Source organism: Ahaetulla prasina, chromosome 2, assembly GCF_028640845.1.
Source record: "Ahaetulla prasina isolate Xishuangbanna chromosome 2, ASM2864084v1, whole genome shotgun sequence".
NCBI classification, from domain to species: Eukaryota; Metazoa; Chordata; class Lepidosauria; order Squamata; family Colubridae; genus Ahaetulla; species Ahaetulla prasina.
In genome coordinates this window covers 230,807,542-230,827,949 of record NC_080540.1, presented here as the reverse complement: position 1 = coordinate 230,827,949, position 20,408 = coordinate 230,807,542, and the positions used below count along the sequence as shown (strand labels likewise).

Sequence of the window (20,408 nt, the reverse complement as noted above, 5' to 3'; positions counted from 1 at the left end):
CATTATCTCTCTCTGCAAATCAAAATAAGTATACTATTTATTTGCAGCTTTAAAATATAAGCTTGAAGAGGACTGCTTAAACTTTTTGCATGGAATTGTATATGATCAGCAAGGGGTCTGTGAAAATGCTATACATTCTATATGCTATAAATACTATATATTCATTTAGCAAAGAGACGTTCAAAAGGCAGAGTGGCCCATTAACAATGAAGAAAAATGGAAATTCATCGCAAAAAAAGATCCGGTACAGAATATTTTTTTTATATACAAGTATGCAATTATTAGAGAAAATGTCTTAATGGAATTTTAAAGGGGAAATACTGTACATCTCAGTAGAATGGAAAATATGTGAATTATCAAGAGGCTGATAATAGGCATATTTAAATTTTTCATACTGCTTTTTCAGAACTAACGTTTGAATTGAACAAATAGTATTGAAAAGCATAATTAAATTAATGCCTGAAAAGGTATATTATGATAAGTCATCAGTATTTAAGCTAATTCATCATTACAATTTTTGCCATAACACACCGTTTTTCTTTATTCAAACTATTTTTAAGAGTATAATAAAGAGCATTTTGCTCAGTGGCTCAGTGACTAAGACACTGAGCTTGTCGATCAGAAGGTCGGCAGTTCAGCAGTTCGAATCCCTAGCGCTGCGTAATGGAGTGAGCTCCTGTTACTTGTCCCAGCTTCTGCCAACCTAGCAGTTCGAAAGCACGTAAAAAACATGCAAGTAGAAAAATAGGAACCACTTTGGTGGGAAGGTAACAGTGCTCCATGCACCTTCGCATGTTACTAAACATAACATGTTTAGTTATGACCACGGAGAAGTCTTCGGACAGCGCTGGCCCTTCATCTTAGAAACGGAGATGAGCACCACCATTAGAGCCGGAAACGACTAGCACGCATGTGCGAGGGAACTAGCACGCACCTTTAAAGAGCATATCCACTTTTTGTGCAACAGAAACAAAATATCTTAATCTTTTGCTCCGCAGTATGTTTTTCACAAAAGCTAGTTTGATGAAACAAGCTGAAATGAGACAGTAGACCACAACACAGCTTTGCTTCAAGGAGAAGTGTCAAGTCAAAACTAACAAAATGAAATTCTTTGCAAAGCATGGACATCTGTGGCCAGGTGGAACTGACATATGTTAAAATAAGATTGCATTTCTGAAATAATGAAGATTAGAATTCCTCTCTTAACATTTCACTTTTTAGGGAAAGACAATTTGTCTTGTTCATGGCTTTTGCTATCTGAGACAGTAAGAGATTTTTACATTTTAGTAGTCTTTATTAGAATATTTTAGTGGTAGTTCTTAGAATGAATGTATGCCCTCTACTGACACAAACCTGTATTGCTTAGCTGGTTGATATTTGCCAGTATTTAATCAGTTGCTTTACAAGATAAATAAAAATAGCTAGCTTAAACTCTGATGTTAATTACACTTAGATATTTAAAATAATTCATTCTAGAATATTCTAAATTACATTATATTTCAACAGAAGTGTCATATTTTCATGGTTTTTAAAAAAGCAAAGTTTAATTTTTTTCAAGGAGCTGTATTTCACAAAATAGCATCTTCAGTTGCCTAAACTACTCGGCTATCATTTTCCTCTACTAAAACATATCTCTTAATTATTAAATTATAATATAATTTAGAAATGTATTGTTCTCAAGTTCTACAAAGAGTACTATTCTAAAATTACCATTTCTATAACCAAAGAAGATTTAAAGACTGGAATGTGGGTGCTTGGTTAGTCCCACTAATTATTTAAGAGGATGTAAAATTTTTAAACTTGCTTCCGAATTCTGCCAAATGGCAAAAAGTGCTCATATATCAACTGTTCACAAAAACAAATGTCAGCTCTTTCCTCAAAGTATTACTTGTTACTAAATTATTTTTCTGTATTGTTTGGACTAGGGTTATTGAGGGATTTTTGGCTAATAACAATAACCAATGGAATACTTTCATGGGTATTTTTTAAAAAATAATTTCCTACCTTTCAAAGAGATATATACTTTTTCTTGGCCTCATTAGTGGCCTTTATATGATAACAGCAACTTCACATATATTAATGTTATGTGTTGTAATGTAACTGTTTCTGCACAAACAAGTTTTTGAATGACAAGCATTCTGAATGGGAGTGCTAAATAGCACCCTGTGTAATACATATACTGAAATGGATGATTCTTACTCCAGTCTATGTTGATTGCAGAAGCAGCAGTATTTCAGAATGAGTATGATGAAATGCCAGATTGGTAACAGATCACTGTACTTCCTGTTTTTGTGCTACATTTGCTAATAGGAATGATGCATGAGTTTCCAGTAGTCCATTCAGTTAAGTGACAGTTGTGTCTAACAGAATAAAGGGCACCTAATGGTACAATGACTATATAAAACAGCACTATTACTAAATCTCGTGAGTGGCACAAGTAAACCTCAACAGGAAATTTTAATAGAAAATATGCTAAACTATACTAGCAGCCACAAACAATCGTTTTTCATTTTTATACTTAGGGCAAGGAACATTACAGAAGAATTAAACATGCCTGATTTGAGACTGGCCCATGTAATTTGTTTAGTCACAAAGAGTTATGTGTTTTAATTGAAATACTTCACTGAATTTTCCACATAACTATTTTAAGGAAGCAATCATTTTCCTCCTGGGGAACTTGAGACTCCATGCCTGGGTATCTCTCTGTCTTCTGGCTCTATTTTAAGGAAGCAATCATTCTCCCATATTATCTGATCCTATTAAAGTTCAATATTATGTACTACAAAAAAACAGGATTCTAGTTCCAAACTACAACCTTTGTTGAAGGATTAAATGTCCTATCTGTAGATACAGATTATTTTGCAGTTGGCGTCTGCTTTTTTTTTAAAGAACATATACCATTAGCAGCATTTGTACTTTCTAAACTTCGTATTCTAAAATCCATTTTCTATAATATAGGTAGCTAAATATATTAATTGTATGGAAAGGGTCTTTAAGGACTCTGAATAATAATAAACGTTTTAGCTTTAGCTTTAAAAAAATTGTTGCAATGGTTAATAGTGGGTATGCATAAAAGTATTTCAGATAACGTATTTTATTTGCTGCATTTTCCCTACTTCTGAACAGGATATATTGTCTCACAAAGTACCTCACAATCATAAAACATACACAAGATAAAACATATAAATTGTGGTGTCCCTTTGCAGTGAAGCACAGCCCAAACCAAAGTCTTACAAAATGAGCATTTATTATATAAAAAAAGGAGGGAAAGCAACAAGAAAAAATAGACCAGGACCCAGCCACTAGGCAAATACACTGAGTCATAATAGTACACTGAACTCCACTGAAGGGACATGACACTATACGGTAGGAGGCAATGCAAGGCCAGAAGTAAGGGAGGTACATGTTGGTATTTATGTACAATCGTTCAGGTTCACCTGAGCTTTATTTTCATGAAAAGCACTAATTTAAAATGCAATTTGTGCCTTTTTGTTCCTTTAGCCATTGGTTAGCACAGGATATGCTGCCTTTCCAATGATTATTCTGCCATGTTTCAATTGGAAATTTAAAAATAGTTTCAAATGTTTTTCTAGAATCTATATCCATAGATTAGTGGAATTATAAATACAGTACATAGGTTATATATTTATTTTCAACTGAAAGGGTCAAAAAGTGTCCCCATTTCATTAACCTCTTTGAGATTCCTGCTACTTAAATACATTTTATTGCTGTGTCTTACAATATATGAGCAAGCAATGCAAAAGAATGACTTTAGCATATAGCTCTTTATCCAAAGAATATTTCAAGGGAAAAAAAAACATGTTTTACCATGTTCTATAAACTCGAATACAGAAGATACTGGATGTTATGTCATAGTGTGGTACCATGTCTTATACAGAACTTTGATGAAGATAAAAATATAAATTATTTGACAAGAGTTTATGAAACTACAATAATTCAGAATATGGGTTTTTTTGGTCACACTATTTAACATTCATTTAGATAAAGCTGCTACAATGGTAAATTTTCTGATACTGGAAGCAACATTGGCTTTAGATTATTTTAAAGCATACTGTTGCTTTATTCCATGGGTGACAAACTTGTGGTGTCACATTGCTGTCATATGACGTAGCACAATTTTTTTTTTGGAGCTGGGGTGGACATGGCCTGTGTGTGATACATTCAGGCCACAGGCCGCCAGTTTGACACCCCTGCTTTATATCAGAAGAGAAAGTCCATTATCTCTTTTCTTCCCCACATGGGGTGACTACTTGACCACACTAACAGCAATTGCACTATTATTAAGGGAAAAGATATTTATACAGAAAACTAGATTTTGCATATGGGTCTACCTATGAGTGAGGGAGTCCTTGATGCTCTCTGAGCTTGGTTTTCTTTCAGACATTTCATTATCTAAACTAGGTTAACTTCATCAGTGCTGAATGTGAATAAGCTCTATGTAACTCAGTGGGACTATGAATAGAAGTGCATTAAATTATGCTGTTAAGTCACTTAATCTTGAAAAGTAAAATTAACAAAGGTAGAAATGCTCGTGATTCTAATGGTTGAAAAATCACAATATTTGGCTCACACCAGGGTGTCACATGAGACAATTCCTGTTTTTCTAAGTCAGAAAAATAAGAGCTTGGCATGACATCCTGAACGCAGAATCTGAGAGATAATGCTCTTCCTGTACCAGTGTCAAGCCTGGATATTTATTTTCTGAAAGCAAGGAGGATCATTTGCTCCATTGTTGACTACCCATATAGAGACACACAACTAAAAGGCTGCCTCAGCTCCCTGCATTCTCCTTATTTCATATATACATGCTGTCATCAAGGAGGTAAGGATTAAAATACTTTGTTCTACAATGTACTTTAAATTTAAATCTATTTAAATCATGCAGTCTGATTTTCACAATTACCAGTATATATATGATTCTGATAACTGAGAATTCAGGCTATTTTTTTAAATAGTCATTTTGCCTCACAGGCTGCTTCTAAGATTCACAGCAGTTTGTATTCTTGTGACTTTCCCTGGGTATTCTTTTTTCTTCATGTACGTAACCTTATTTACCTTTAAAAATATTTTCAGAGGAACAATACTGCTCATAGAACAGAACTGTACTTAACCATCTGCTGAGCCTAGATTTCCCTCTAATGTATCCCAAAGATGCTTCTCATCCAAGAAGCTTCTTCAGCTCTCTGTTGCCTCCTGAAAAAGCCTATTTGGGACAACCATGACCTAGATGACTGAGAATCTCTACAGCCTCCCTCTAACTTTTGATAGCTCTAATTTAACATACAAATCATACATGATTTAAGGGTACATATTATATGATACATTGAATGTGGAAATATATGAACATGTTTTAAAAACTCACAGCTATCTGAAATTCAGCATTCCTATCCACTATATGATAGGTTAATGCATTTTCTATTTCTCTGTTAAAGAACAACTCTTTATATTGTTGTATCTATAAGTCTATTATTATAACATTTATTATGACCTCAATTCAAACTGAAACTGACATTTTTTATATGCTGTTAAGGAAAAATGCCTCTATTGTACTGCTGCTTATTTAAAGAAGAACAATATATCTATTTGTCTAAATTTAACATAATTAGGCTAAATAATTAACATTATTTAGAATTATGAATATCTTTTCAAAGGAAAATAGATTCTTGAAAAATATATGCTGGTTATTGCTAAATTTTTCTGCTCAGTGTCAATGTGGAACATCATCAAGAGCAAACAAGAAAATGTTGAGCAAATGACAAAGGATAAATGGGTTTTTTAATCATCCTCGATCATATATGCTAACATTCTCTTTAATTAACAAGAGAACCCATATTATTTCTTCACTTTAGCTATTGAGGTACTGCATGGGTATCCACCAACTTCACCCACTCATGGTGTTTATATACAATATTGTTAGTTCAGGTAAATTGGTTTATGGCGGTTTTCAGTAAAAACAACTCTGATCAAGTCAAGAATACAACTTCATGTTTCCAAGAAGTCATTTGATTTCTGTCCTCCAGAAAGTAGGCATGCACTAGTAGTTTAACGCTAAAGGCTGCGTTTTACATTTTTCAGAGTCTGCATGGAGATTTTACCTTAGAATGCTTATCAAGGAGTCCTAGCACAGCATCTCATGCTGTTTACATTCTACACTGTAAACTAGAAAAGTTTCTATCCCAATTCTATCCCTACCACTGGCAAACAATGATCTGAGGCAGCAGGAGACAGAAGGATGTCTTGGGGGCTCATGAACTGAGCTAACATGGGCCTTCCATTCACATGAGGCTATTCTATGACCAGTCCTCAAGAGGCTTAAGTATGTAATACTGGCAAAGGGTATGGAGCTGTTACACAATAAGTACATATGTGCAGTTGATCTTTATTAAACTAAATAATTCATAAGGGCATAACTCAGAAAATAAATGAAAAAATATATTTTATAGGATGGTTGCCACTCCTAAAAATATTAGCAATAGAACAGAAGGAACAGAACATTAGTCTAATGAAGGTCTATTCAGTTGTATTTTTTTTTTTACTTTTCCAATTGAAGTCCTTGATTTAAAACTACTTTAAAACCCTGATTATGAGCTTATTAACAACTCACATTCATTGCTGTGGAGTCATTCACTATTGCAGGGCTGGGATAGTTAGGAGATAAAAGTGATTTCATAAACACAGAGAAGTCCTGGATTCTATAGTGGCTGTGAAATTGCCAAGATCCGAGTATCCTAACAGAACCTGTTCTTTGTTAGTTTCTCTGTAAAAACTCAGGAAAACCGCCTCCGTTTGGTGGCAGTTCCTCCAGTTGACAACTGGAGGTGATTGAGAGGGCCATAGACTTCCAGGGGCAACCGCAAAAAGGGCAGGAAAAACGACTTTCCGTTTTCCCGAGCCCAGTTGTGGGAGGAAAAGCCCGCGCCTGTGGCCTACTGAACCCTTGCAACTAACCGAAAATTTCATCACAACTAGCAGTCGCCTCCATCTGTCAGGATGAAGGGACAATAGCAATGCTGCTAACGGGCTCCTGGCTCCTTGCGCAACCTCCGATTGCTTCAAAGGAGCGGGTGGCGTTCGAAGAATAAACCCTTCGGTCAGGAAGTGTGGAAATATTTTGCAAAACGGGCTCGCTTTGTCCATCGCGACGTGGGGGGGGGGGGAGGAGGAGAAACAAAATAATTAGCAGAAGACCAGTAGGTCTTTTGTTAACCCCTGGAATGCACTACCTGACTCTGTGGTTTCTTCCCCAAACTTCCAAAACTTTAAATTGTCTACTGTTGACCTCACCCCATTCCTAAGAGGTCTGTAAGGGGTGTGCACAAGCGTGCCTGCCGTCCCTGTCCTAATGTTTTCTTTTATTCGTACCCTCTTCATGTATTTATAATTGTTTACACTTTTATGTCATAAAATGCATGCTTGACGAAATAAATAACTAAAACTGCGGAGTAGATTCAACATTAGCCAGTTCTTTTGCACGATCTTGAGAGCTCTGGAAGGCGACAGCCACAATCGCGAGCGCGTCGGCTTACAAGTAAGCCAAGTATTAAATTCAATGAAAGTGTTTGCTTCTGATTAAATCGGGCAACGGGGTCAGTTTAATTTCAATTTATTCTCAGCTGCGGCATTCCCGCCTGGCCGCTTCCAGTCTAAGGCGCACCCCAAGTCAGGGGTTGAGGAGGAAACCGACGGCGGTATTGGTAGGCGGACTTCATGCGTCCATTGTGCCTGACCGTTGCTCCGAAAGGCGTCAGGTATTGTTTGGTTAGAAGCGAGTTTATCTTCCGATCTTTAAGCACACCATCGCCTCAGCAGTAAGCCGCTGCAAAAAATTGCGTTGTTCAAAAGCCCGGCAAATCTAGTTTCGGCGGAGGCGAAGCAGTAGCAGCAGCACCAACAACAATGCGCGTGGGCGGCGGGGCTAAAGCCGGCTGTGCCTTTTGCTTAGCTTAAGGATTTCCGAATCGGCCGAGCATCCTTCGCGCTTCCTTTGCAATGCCACCGAAATACGCCGAGCGCTTCCGAGTTGGAAACTCGAGCGCTCGTAGTGGAGTGGGTGGGTGTGTTAAAAGTCGTTCCCGAAGCCCACCGCAATTCCCCGGGCGCAAATAATCCCCGCACGCTGCCCGCGGCGGCTCCTTTCTAGGGCCTTGCCGGAGAAGGGGCGCGAAGCCTCCGCGGGCGCCAGTCTCTTCTGTTCCTTCCCCCTGCCCTCCCAACAGCCGGGGTGGGACCTCGCGGAAGGCCCCACCCCGCCAAACTGAGGGGAAGAAAGGAAGGCTGGTAGAGTCCCGCCGGGAAGACGCGGCCAAATGCTGTTGGGGGCGGTGGGCGAGAGGGCGAAGGAGGCGCTTGCAGGCGACTGGGCGGAGCGGCGCTGCGTCGGGCAGGGCTGTTTCCTCGCCAGCGGGGCGCGAAGGGGTTCGGTGCCATTGGGAGAAGAAGCGGCTGCGGTGTGTGTGAGAGAGAGAGAGGACACCATGCCTCAACCACCTCCGCCCTGAGCTCCTTCCCACCGTCTCCTCCTCCTCCTCTTCCTCCCGCCGTCCTCGAGGCCCCGGTAAGTGCCGCCGTCCTCCTTCCTGCCTGTGGGGCGCAGCAGGCAGGCGCTTTCCCTCCGGGATCTTTCGGAAAGGAGCCGCGCGCCACGCATTCCTGGCGAGCGCTTCAGGACTCCCTTCCCCCCCCCCCCAGCCACCCACCAACTGGACTTCCCGCTCTGCCTCCTTCCCCCTCCGGCTGTTTCTGTCTTCCCCGGGATCTTTTCTCTGATGCCTTTTTTTCTTTTTTGTTCTTCGCTCGCTGCCTGCCTCTGTCGCCCTTCTCCCTCCTCGGCTGCAAGAGGCGCTTGCTTGGTATCCCGCGAGCTTTCTTTCAAATGCAGAGCCGCAGCCCCTGCTCCGTGCAAACGCCGAAGGAAGCAAATAAAACAAAAGTTGCTCCAGCCCCAAAGAATGGGGCCACCTTCTCTCCCTTTTTCGCTGAAGACCAAAATATGCCTGTTGTAGCAAGTACAAGTGAACTGTACAAGGAGTCCTCGACTTAAAACAGTTCATTTAATGACCGTTCACAGTTACAACGGCACTGGAAAAAAATAATGATTTATGACCGTTTTTCACAGTTACGACCTTATCCGCCATCACCATGATCGTGCGATTAAAATTCAGGTGCTTGACAACTAAAGCTGAAGTATATACTATATAATCTTTTTGTATGATGTTGTGACAAAATAAATAAATAAATAAATAAATAGTTCCTGTTTATGACCAGGGCAGTGTCCCAAGATCACGTGATTCCCCTTTTGCGACCAAGTGACAAAAGTCAATGGGGAAGCCGGGCTCACTTAACAATCAGGTTTCTAACTTATCAACTGCGGTCATTCACTTAACAACTGAGGCAATAAAGGTCATAAAATGAGGCAAATTCACTTAAAAATGTCTCGCTAAACTGAAATGTTGAGCTCAATTATCATAAGTCGAGGACTACATGTACTTCTCTCCCAGGACTGTTTTGTTTTCACCCCATTTTCTAATTGGTGGTTGGTGACTGGTTTCTTAAAAACAGCTGCTCCTACTGTTTAGCTGAGGGAAAAATATTTCAGAATTCACTTTTTTTTTTTAAGAAAGTGGAATAGAAACGTGAACCCATTTCTTCACCCCCTTTTCTTTTCTTTAGAAATTCTCCACCTCAGTTAGGAGCTTTTTGTGGTCTACAGCTTCCACATTCCTTACCAGTGGCTTACCTCAGGCAGCTGTGGCCACTGGTTGATTGATTATGTGCCCTTAAGCCCTATCAGCTCTTGGCAGAATTTAGATTTTCTCCATGATGATGTGTCTCTCTAACCCAGTGGTTCTCAACCTTTATAGTGCTGCGACCCCTTTAATACAATTCCCCATGATGTGGCGACCCCCAACCGTAAAATTATTTTCGTTTTGAATTTATCGCGCCTGAAGCCATATTGGCTAGCGACCTGAACTGCTTGCGATTGCCTTGAGGACGGAGGCATTAAAGGGGAGACTCCTCCCCTATTAAGTTTATCACGCCTGAAGCCAGATTAGGCTAGCGATTGGGAGTGATTGCAGCTGGCTTGAGAGGGAGACATCATAGCAAAGATTTCTCTCTTTTTTAATTGATCACGCCTGAAGCCAAATTTGGCTAGCGATTTGAAGAGCCTGCAGCTGGCTTGTGAAGTCAACCATTGGAGCGCGATTCTTCAACTCGCAAGTATACTTCCCATATTTCCGATGCTTAGGCGACCCCTGGCAAATCGTTATTCAACCCCCAAGGGGGTCCCGACCCACAGGTTGAGAACCGCTGCTCTAACCTGACCTTTCAGATCTTCCAATGGTGCAGCTATCCTCACTGAAACTGATCCCTTTATCCCCTTCTTCCTTTCCCAGTATAGGGTAGATATGCCTTTTAAACGTAAAGTTTAAAAATTGAACTGAAACTTAAACTCTTGTTGGTTTTTCATCCAAAGATAATCAGGTCAGGATTTTGTACTCCTGGAAGGTCAGTTAAGTGCTCCCACCTAATTGGGCTAATTGAATAGTGCTGGTTTATAAAACCTTGAAATTGTGTTTATATACTTGGTCAATGAACTCAAGAAGGACATTGCAAATACGAGAAGAGTGCTGAAATTATCAACCAAAATTATTAGAAAATTAAAATATGTAGACTAGAATTGGCAGCTTTTACCTGAGTGGAAAAAGAGATATGGTATGGAAAGTGTGGAAAGAATTCTTTGTCTTCTCTCAATGTTAAATCTTGGTGTCATCTACTATGAGATTCAAGATAAATCATAAAAAGTCCTTCTTTTAAATCTGTTATAATTAATTTCACCATCTTAGGGTTTTAAAAGGGGTCTACCCAAATTCATGGAGGATTAACTTCTGGCCTTGATGATTGTAACTTGTAACTCAATCTTCTCTATACCAAGATTGTATAGACCAGGGGTTCCCAGTCTTGGCAACTTTAAGACATGTGGAGTTCAACTTCCAGAATTCTTCAGTCAGGTATGCTGATTGGGAACACCTGGTATAGACTATTGTCAATGGTAATTCCACTCGTCATTGATTATTGACTGTACACAGTGGGGTTGATGGAACTTGTAATCCAACATCAGAAGAATTCCAGGCTGAATTGGACTCAATAATTTCTCAAGGAACTCAATATTGAAACACATAAACACAGCATATTTTGTTGTTTCTGTCAGAAAGGGAGGCATTTCAGTGAAAAGCTACAGAGGAGAAAAAATGCTATTTGCACAATATACATACACAAATACACATACACATGTTCTCTGTATTGTAGTCAGTCCATCCATTGAGGATGATACTCTGTTCAAGACTGATAAATGGGATGTGGTCCACAGATTGGTCCCCTCAATGACTTATTGTCAGAGGGTCAAAATTGCCAACATTCCTTCAGCTCTGCCACCTACTTTCCAGGAAAGAATTGCTATGGAGCAATGGAAGCACTTGGAAATCACTGACTTGGCAGCATTTAGAAGATCCCCAGATAGAAAGCCTCGAAACAAGCTCTTGTTCAATGCTAGCTCTCCTACACTCTTGGTTTTAGGAAAAGTGGAAGATAGCCAAAACAAATGCATTTTCTAGCATCCTTTTGGGAAAAGCAAGAGATGACCAAGGACAGAATTGTTCAAAATTCTATAAAACTGTATGTAGGTATAAATGGATGCAATTGTATCCAACAGACTGTAAAAGTTGCGTATTAATAATTTCATGTGATAGTTCTAATGAGTTAGAAAGCTACGTCTCCTGTTAATAGATCTTGAATTCTTTAATGGAAAGTACTACATTCCTTACCTATGCCAAGATGGTGTGTGGGTACTTCTGGCATGTGCATTCTTGCTGAAACAAAATGGAAAATCTTCGTTTAGTGAATTCCTAGCCAAAACCAAGTAAGAATACTCAGTGTAATGAAATTAGGCAAAAGGAAAACTCATTCTTACAGTCTTGGAGATGTTCGCCTCATGTGGGAGTACAAGCATTAGATATTAGCTCCTATCTAGTTTTAATAGTTAGCATGCTCAGTCAGTTATAAAAGATAATACAGGCAGTAATGATGTAGAAATGAGTTTTACAGTGATCGTGTTCTATGCTGGCATTAACTATGACAATATAAAGCTAATTAGTACAAACGCTGTGGGTGAAGGCATAATTAAGACCATAGCCAAAGGCTAGTTTAAAAAGTATCTTTATTTGCTCTCAGCATATGGCATAGTCAACATAGAATTTAATTATCTAAATAGGTTACAAAGTTTAATTGATTAATTAAAACTTAATAGGGCTCTTTAATTTTTGAAACAATGCATTTTTAATACAAGTGCTTTAAACATTTACACCCAGCTGATGTTGTCTGAACAAGGATTCTCTTGGAAAGAAATTTCTGTTCCTCTTAAAAAATACAGTATTGATTATGGGTAATCTTCAATTTATGAGCACAATTGGAGCCAGAATTTCTGTTGCTAAGTAAGGCAGTTGTTAAGTGAGTCACACTCAATTTACAACCTTTTTGCCAGGGTTGTTAAGTTCTTAAATTAATCATGTCATTAAGTGAATCTGGCTTTCCCTTCCTGTTGCCTACCATATGCTGATGCAAATTAGTGAAATGGAAAGGCCAACACATCTAGAAAGAACAAGCTTGGGCAAGATTGGTCTAGTAGATTTACAGATGAACCTGAAAATTTTAAGATCAGATAAAATCAAAAGAGCTGTTTACTTCTTTCATTGTGTACCAGTATAAAAGAATTATTTCACACATTCAAGTTTATCTACTTTACTTTTAAAACCATAATTAAGGCCGATGAAATCAAGAGTGAAAGAATAGTAATATTTTAAGTTACATTGTCATATATGATTAGCATATCTAAAGAAAAATATGCACTGTTGATACCAATAAGATAATTAGAATCTTATTTTTTATGGCTTGGTAGTGAGCCATTCAATAGATTCGAAAGCTCGTATTTGTTCCACTCACAGGCTATTCATCACTATTTCAAAGACGTGGGGAATATTTTTTTTGCCTTCAAGAAAAATATTCAGTAAACTGGTTGATATAGGCAAATAATTTACATATTCTGATATTTATTCATGAGGTGGGCCAAGATACCTTCTTAGATTAGCAGTGCAAGTGAAAAAATTTACATATAAAAATTGTGATTTCATTTACTAGACTTCTGTTCTGACCTTCACTGACTAAAATGACTGCCATACTTATATACACATACACACAATCATAATCCATATTTATGATAATCTTTTCTCATATCCCAAATCCAATTTTTATAAGCATGTTTAATTATTCCAATTTTGAGCATAATTGAATATTTTTTGAATTATTTTTGTATGCCTAGATTTAAAAACTCTACAATGGCCAAAAAGCATATCCCAATAGTGTGTCATATTGTATTACTGAATACAGTGATTGAAGTCCTTTAAATGTTGGTGAAATTTCCAAGCGTGTTTCCTCAAACATATGTGTTTATTTGCTTGACAAATCCCTGTATAAAAATAAATTGTAGTCAAACTTGACTTAAATTGGAAAATTGATTTCATGTTTTTTTGGTATATTATGCAAAAGAGGGGCCTCCTTTCATTGTAAGTAATTTTAAATTTTTCTTTAAAAATCATTCATTTATCCATTCTTTTGTCTTTGTATTAAGTTTGCGGCTGTTGGAATAATCCTTTTTATTCTTGTTCTAGTGATTGTATAACATGCACACCGTTGGTCCCAGGGGAAGTTCTCCTTCCTTCCTTCAGGCACAGAATGGAAGCAGCTATAAGTCTGGTTACGTCCCAGGAAGAGTTGTCCCACTTCGTCCTCCACCACCTCCAAATAATCAAGCTTCAGCCAAATTTTCCTGTGCAAGACAGGAAGCTCGTGCCACAGTAGCCTCTTCAGGTGATCCACAACGCTGTCAAGCAGAAGCAAGCAGAAAGAATAGGCACAAAAATACATTTATTTGCTTTGCCATGTCCAGTTTTTCATTTTTTATTGCACTTGGAATTATTTTGGGCATAGCATCAAAGTATGCTCCTGATGGTAAGTTTTAGTAAGTTGTGCTCTTTATTGAATATTGCTACTGATTGGGGGGGAACCCCCTCTGTGCTGCTGTTACGTAAGAAAACTATTCAGATTTTAAGTGCAGTGATTTTATTTATGATAATTAAAGCACAAATTATCTTTAATTTGGAAAATAGCAATTTTTAATGGTGACAGTACTTTTAATAGATTTCATTTCTCTGATATATGAAAAATCACAGAAGATATTGTAGTTGGTATAAGAGTTGGTTAGTGTGCATATAGTTCTGAATTTGGTTTTGGTCTTTTTCCTGAAAATATATTTGATGCAGTCTCATCAACACATAAAGTCTTTCTCCAAAGTGCATTTTCTCAAAACTGCATTTTATACTGTACAGTACATCACATTTGCCACAAAAGCACAAGAAATACAAGCTTCACTTTTTTTTTCAAAGCCACTTAATTAAAGAGTGTGGAACTCAAGACAGCCTCGGAAGCGCCACCAAAAGTGGCAGCCGAATTATGTCATTAAATAATTGGGAATATAACTTATATTTAATACAATTAATGTTAATTAGATTATAATGTAAATTAAATTTAATTTCCACGCTTCTGGACTTGACGTGTTTTGTACCTGACTTTTTTCATAAAGACCAAATGCCATTTGATATCTCCAATGTAGGAATGACTGATACTCAGTTTTTTAAAAAATATTAATATACACATATCCATACACATAGATATATAAGTATGCTTACACGTATACATACCCTGTTTCCCCGAAAACAAGACATCCCCTGATAATAAGCCCAATCAATTTAGCGCATGCGCTAAAATAAGCCTCCCCCCAAAAATAAGCTCTCCCCAAAAATATTTAAACACAGAACTGGAAATCAGGTAAGATGGCAAGAGGAGCCCCATCTTGCTCCACGCGCCCCAAAATAAGACCTCCCCAAAAATAAGGCCAAGTGCTTATTTCAGGGTTCAAAAAAATATAAGACAGGGTCTTATTTTTGGGGAAACATGGTACATACATTTGAAAAGTAAAGTCTGTTAATTTCAAGCTAATCTTATCTGTCAGGCAGTGTAGGAGCTCTTTGGAAGTGTGGGAGTGCAATGTGCAGCTGTCTATGATTCATTAAAACAGCCATATATCTCTTTGCAGGATTGCATGGCTGCTATAGAGAGGCCCCCACATTCTGGGTAAACCACAGTGTTTGGTTTGAGGGTTATCTTAATCTGTAAACTCCGTATTTACTTAGCTGTTTGAAGATTGGTCACCTAACATGCCAGGTGATTTGCATCTTAAGAGCTTAATATTATATGGGAACCAAGCCACTGTGGCCTTACTCAGTAAACTTCGTTTTTAAAAAACATTATTTTGAAATGTTGATGCTGGATTCAACATGCCTGTACAAATGAAATGCCTCTGCATTTTCAAATGCACTCTGAAAGCTCAAATGTATTCTGATCAGCATGACTAAAGCATATCAATACCCTGGAACCTACCCCAAAATGTAACAAGCCATATCGACATACCTGTTAATGAAGTTTTCTGTGCTGATGGGTTGCCTTGGTTTGGTTGGCTGCTTGAAAAACCCATTCTGTTTTTTTTAGTGTTTTTGAAAAAGTAAAAGGAATAATTGGCTAGTTTGATAAATGTTTAGAATTTTGATTGCTCTTCAGCCTTCTTTTTTTTTAGAAACTGGAGTGCACTTAAAAGTGAAAAAACAAAACCCTATTTTGATTTGTAAACTTTTAAAGGGCATTATGATGTCTGTATTATGTACTTGTGCATAGTAGATGCAATCCTTGTTACTGTTTGCTGCAAAAATTCATTTGAAGTTTTTCTATCACATTTTAGCTGCAAAGGAAAGAGTTACAGTACATTGCTGAGTAAGGATGTACCCATGATTAGGAGAGATTACTTTGTTTTGCCTGCTACTAAGCAATGCAAACACAGGCAGTCTACCAGGAAAGGATTTTTTTGTGTTTTCCAGGTGGAGATTCTTTCCTGGCCATAGCAGTACAGCGGCTAAAAATTCCTTCTATAATATTCCATTCTGCCGGGCAAAAATTGATAAGCTAGTCATAACTAGATCCCTCAAGTGTTATGCAACACTTGAGGGATCTAGTTATGACTAGCTTATCAATGAGAACAATTTGTGTGGGGGACAGGACATGATAGCTGTATTTCCGTACTCGAGGTGCTGTCAGAAAGAAGTGGGAATGGCTTATTACCTAGGGCACCAGCAAGCAGGACAAGAAGTAACCGGTAGAAGTTTGTCGAAGAGAGATACAACCTAGGGGACATTTTATGACAATGAGAGCAACCAATCTTCAAGTGACTTTGGTAGTGGTTAAATTTGTTTGTCTAGAAACATTTCCTAGCTGCTGAAGTTGTCAAAAAATTAAATTATTTTTAAAAGCAAATGAGTTATTTTATTTGCTGGTGAAAAAGTAAGAGAGGACCTCTTAATATTTTCCTCCCTAAATAAGAGGGGTCCTAAATTACTAGAATTTGTTTTGGAAAGAAAGCTTTGGGTACATACCTACTTCAGTAAGACTTTATCCAATCAGCACTTTGCCTACTTGTTGATTATGATCCTTGTCATCCCCAGTCAGGCCTTCAGCTACTTTTAATGACAATGGTCACATCTATCAGTGGCTATGGCAACTGTTGATGATTGAGAGTTTAGTCCAACATGTCTGAAGAAGACTGATCTAGAATATAGTTTGATTTCAGTGCATAACTTGTGACAAATTGCACTTTACTTACCAGATAAGATTTTGTGGAATATTCAAAAATTAATGGATTATAAAACTAAAATATCCATTAGATCAATATGAATTTGTTTTCAATATTGGGCATTTTATTTTGATTTAAAAATTAGCGGAGTGAGTGGTATATTATCACTGATGTATTAATTTCCAGAATACTGTAGTACTTCAATTGTAATAATTATCCCATTGTATTACAGAGAACTGTCCAGATCAAAATCCTCGCCTTAAAAACTGGAATCCAGGACATGATAGAGAAAAGAGAATTGTAATACAAAAAGGAGATCTCTTCCGTCTGAATGTGGATGCCACGGTGTATTCCATAGTTATACAGGATGGAGGTAGGCAAAGCAGTTCATAATGCTAAACTGAATGGGATGAGGGCCAGGGTTTATTTATTTATTTATGCATTAGCTGTAGTTATTTGCTGAGTAGACTAGGCATCTGGAAAAAAAAAACCTGCCTTGTGCATTAAAAGTTAGTCAGATGACAGAAGCATAGTTCCCACTCATCTTTCTTTACTCTTTGTCAGTGGCCCCTAACCTCTTAGGCACCAAGGACAGATTCTCTAGAGAGAGGTTTTTTCATGGATCGGAGGGGGCGTGGTTTTGCATGCTGCCAGCATCCCACAGATGTGGCTTCACTTGTTTGTATGCCCAGGTTCTAGCACTCCAGGTACCGGTCCACAGACCGGGAGTTGGGAACCCCTGCTCTATGCAATCACTAAATACAGTTTTCCCCAGCTTCATTCATTTTTTTTTAAAAAAACTGGCCTTTTGTAATAAAATGACTAAACCCATACTCTTAATTTCTTTTGCCAAAAATATATCCTCTTTACCCTAGTTTTATGTCTGAATTGGGCAATCATTTATATAGTTAATGTATTTGTCTCCATTGTTAGATTTTGATCCTTGACACTGCCTTTATTTTATGCTAATAGCTGTGTGCAGCAGTACTGCTATTAACTGAAAGGATATGACTAGGAAGCAGCAAGAAAAATGAATAAATAATTTTCTGCCACAGTTTTATTACAATAAATAACATTCACTGGTACAAAGGTTCCATTTTTCTCATTGTTATCCACAAAGAAACTTATCTGGCCAGAGAAACTGATAGAGTCTTATGACAGTCCTAGCCATCATGTTGTACTTTAAAATCTGATATGATTAAAAAGACTGGGGAAATGTTCATTGAACGAAAGTAGTATGAATTGGCTCATTGCTAAGATGTTTTCTTCTACTTTGGGTAGTTACAACAATTACCATGCTCAGTGTTATTTCATTTGACATCTTTTGAAAAACTGTATCCATTCAGGTTATTAATAGAATTCCAAGAAATTACAGCTGTCATGCTGCCAATTACAAAAATCCACATATGTCAGAATTACTGTGCATCTTGGCACTTATCCATATTTACTGCAAGTGATATCCCAAGAAGGAAAAACAGTTGAATAACCACCCAAGTTTAGAACAGATACTTCAAATCATTTTATCGGAAGGAAGTTTCCTCCCAGTTCATTTCCTGTCCTTTGGAGAAGAACACACAGCTAGTGTGATAATATATAATGGTGGTTCAACAAGCTGTCTCCTAGATGGTTTGAGGCAAGAATGTCCCATGTTCCAAGCCAGTAGAAACAACTTAGAAAGGTTGTTCAAGAATATTTCTGGAAAGAAGCAAAGGGAGAAAATGCACACTAAATTACACTAGTAAATGCTATAAAAAATAATGTAGAAAACAATGGCAAATTGTTTGCCTGAGAACACTTTTTTTTTTCTTTTTTATACATATAAAAACTACTAGGCACCCATTTTGTAGCTTGTTTTGTTTATGTCATATATTCTTAGCAAGTAAGTTAAAACAGTACTGCACTATGTTAATACGTTTTCTCTTTCTCACTATCACTATTAACTAGTAAATAGGACATAATTACATAGCTATTAAAATTATGTACCCAATCCCTTTTTATTTAAAATCATCTTGGTCTGTATATAGTTCTTTCGCCTTGCTGTTTTCTGCTGTTGTGTCCATTTTCAGTTTTTATTAGTACATGGAATCTTTTACTGTATTTCTTGCTGCTCTGCCAGATATACCAAGCAAATTATACTGCTTAGCCATCAGTGTTAGGAGCCTTACACAATAAGCTTGACTGATAACTTCACAAGAAAGTGACCAAATTTAGCAAGACAGCGTACAACATATCTTTAAATCTTAATGTATATTTATATTTTTCAATGCTGTTTAGTCCTTGTCCATTCTTTGTATGACCAAACCCCAAGAATGTACTTTTTTCATACTGTGGATTCAATCCACATTCATTCATTGCCTATTTATTATACCCTGTTGCTTCTTGTTCTAACACCCACATTTCTCATTGCTTTCAACTTACTTACCCTGATATATTTATGGAAAACATGGTGGCATAAACTTTCTCTTATACATTCTCCTATCTTTGCAAACGTTCAAACACAACACAGTACTTCTGAATCTGCATTTCATTCATTATTTGCAGACCTTAATATTTCTCTATCCATTTCCCCAACTTTAAGTGAAATTTTTACAAAGGTATAAAAATTTGTATCCTTATTCTAGATTTTTGCATTTAGCTAGAACTTTAAATTCATCATTCTAACAAACATTTTCATACTTCCCATTGGTGAAACTCAGTATTCTTCTAGTGTATATTCTAATCAATGCATTTTCATACAGAACTTGCACTTTGTCTCTATATTAATTCTGCTTTCACTTGTTGTACCTCTTCCATTTTATTTTTTCTCCAGGGTCCACTCTTGTCACCATTAAATGTTGCGATGTCAAAACCTCTCATTGCTTTCAATGTCCTTCATAATGCTTTTAACTCTTTTATCATAAACAATCAAATCAGACATGCTTTTATTATTCATGAATTTTCCATGTATATGCATGAAGCAAATAATATTTAAATCACATATATTTCCAAGCAGTTACTTGCCACCACCAATCTCGTTCATTCTTGGGTCTCGAAATATCCAGATCATTTTTTCCTGATACTTTTTACTTCCTGATATCCATTTACGTCACCTAATGGAATAATCTTTTCCCCTTTCACATTTATTTAGAATGTTACACAATTTCCCCCAAACTTGTTTTTTCCCCATTACTATTATTCACTAGAATGTAATAAACAGTGCTCATCTATCTTTAAACTCCTATTTTTGTATGGATCCACAAAAGAATAGGTAATATCATATTTTCTAGCATACGTTTTAACCTTTGCTTCTCTGCATTTATTAATCAACTCTGCTCAGCAAGATCAGATCATCTTTCTTCAATTAGATTCTATCCTTTCCATTTCTCTTACCTTCACCATCTGGAACATGTTTATTTTTCCATTAATTCATTATTTTTACTATATGTTCTTCATGCTTTCCAAGTCATAATCTGCCATACATTGACAGTCAACAGAAGATTCCTGAAGAACAGGCTTTATCACCCATCTTGCTTTTGTTTAATAATGATTTTATGAAGAGTAGTCTTAGGTTTTTTCAGCTTTACCATATCAATACCTCATTAGCATTTATGGCTGATAG

At 37.3% G+C, this 20,408-nt stretch overlaps 1 protein-coding gene across 1 annotated transcript in view; it reads left to right on the top strand.

Moving 5' to 3' along the window:
• The first annotated feature begins 7,499 nt into the window (after positions 1–7,499).
• The window catches only part of CEMIP2 (cell migration inducing hyaluronidase 2), a 59,800-nt gene continuing 46,891 nt past the window's right edge, over positions 7,500–20,408 (top strand). The window contains exons 1-3 of the mRNA XM_058174117.1: positions 7,500–8,575; positions 13,743–14,082; positions 17,043–17,183. Coding sequence (XP_058030100.1) covers positions 13,755–14,082; positions 17,043–17,183 — 469 coding nt within the window. The 5' untranslated portion in view covers positions 7,500–8,575; positions 13,743–13,754. The remainder of the gene's footprint in view (positions 8,576–13,742; positions 14,083–17,042; positions 17,184–20,408) is intronic.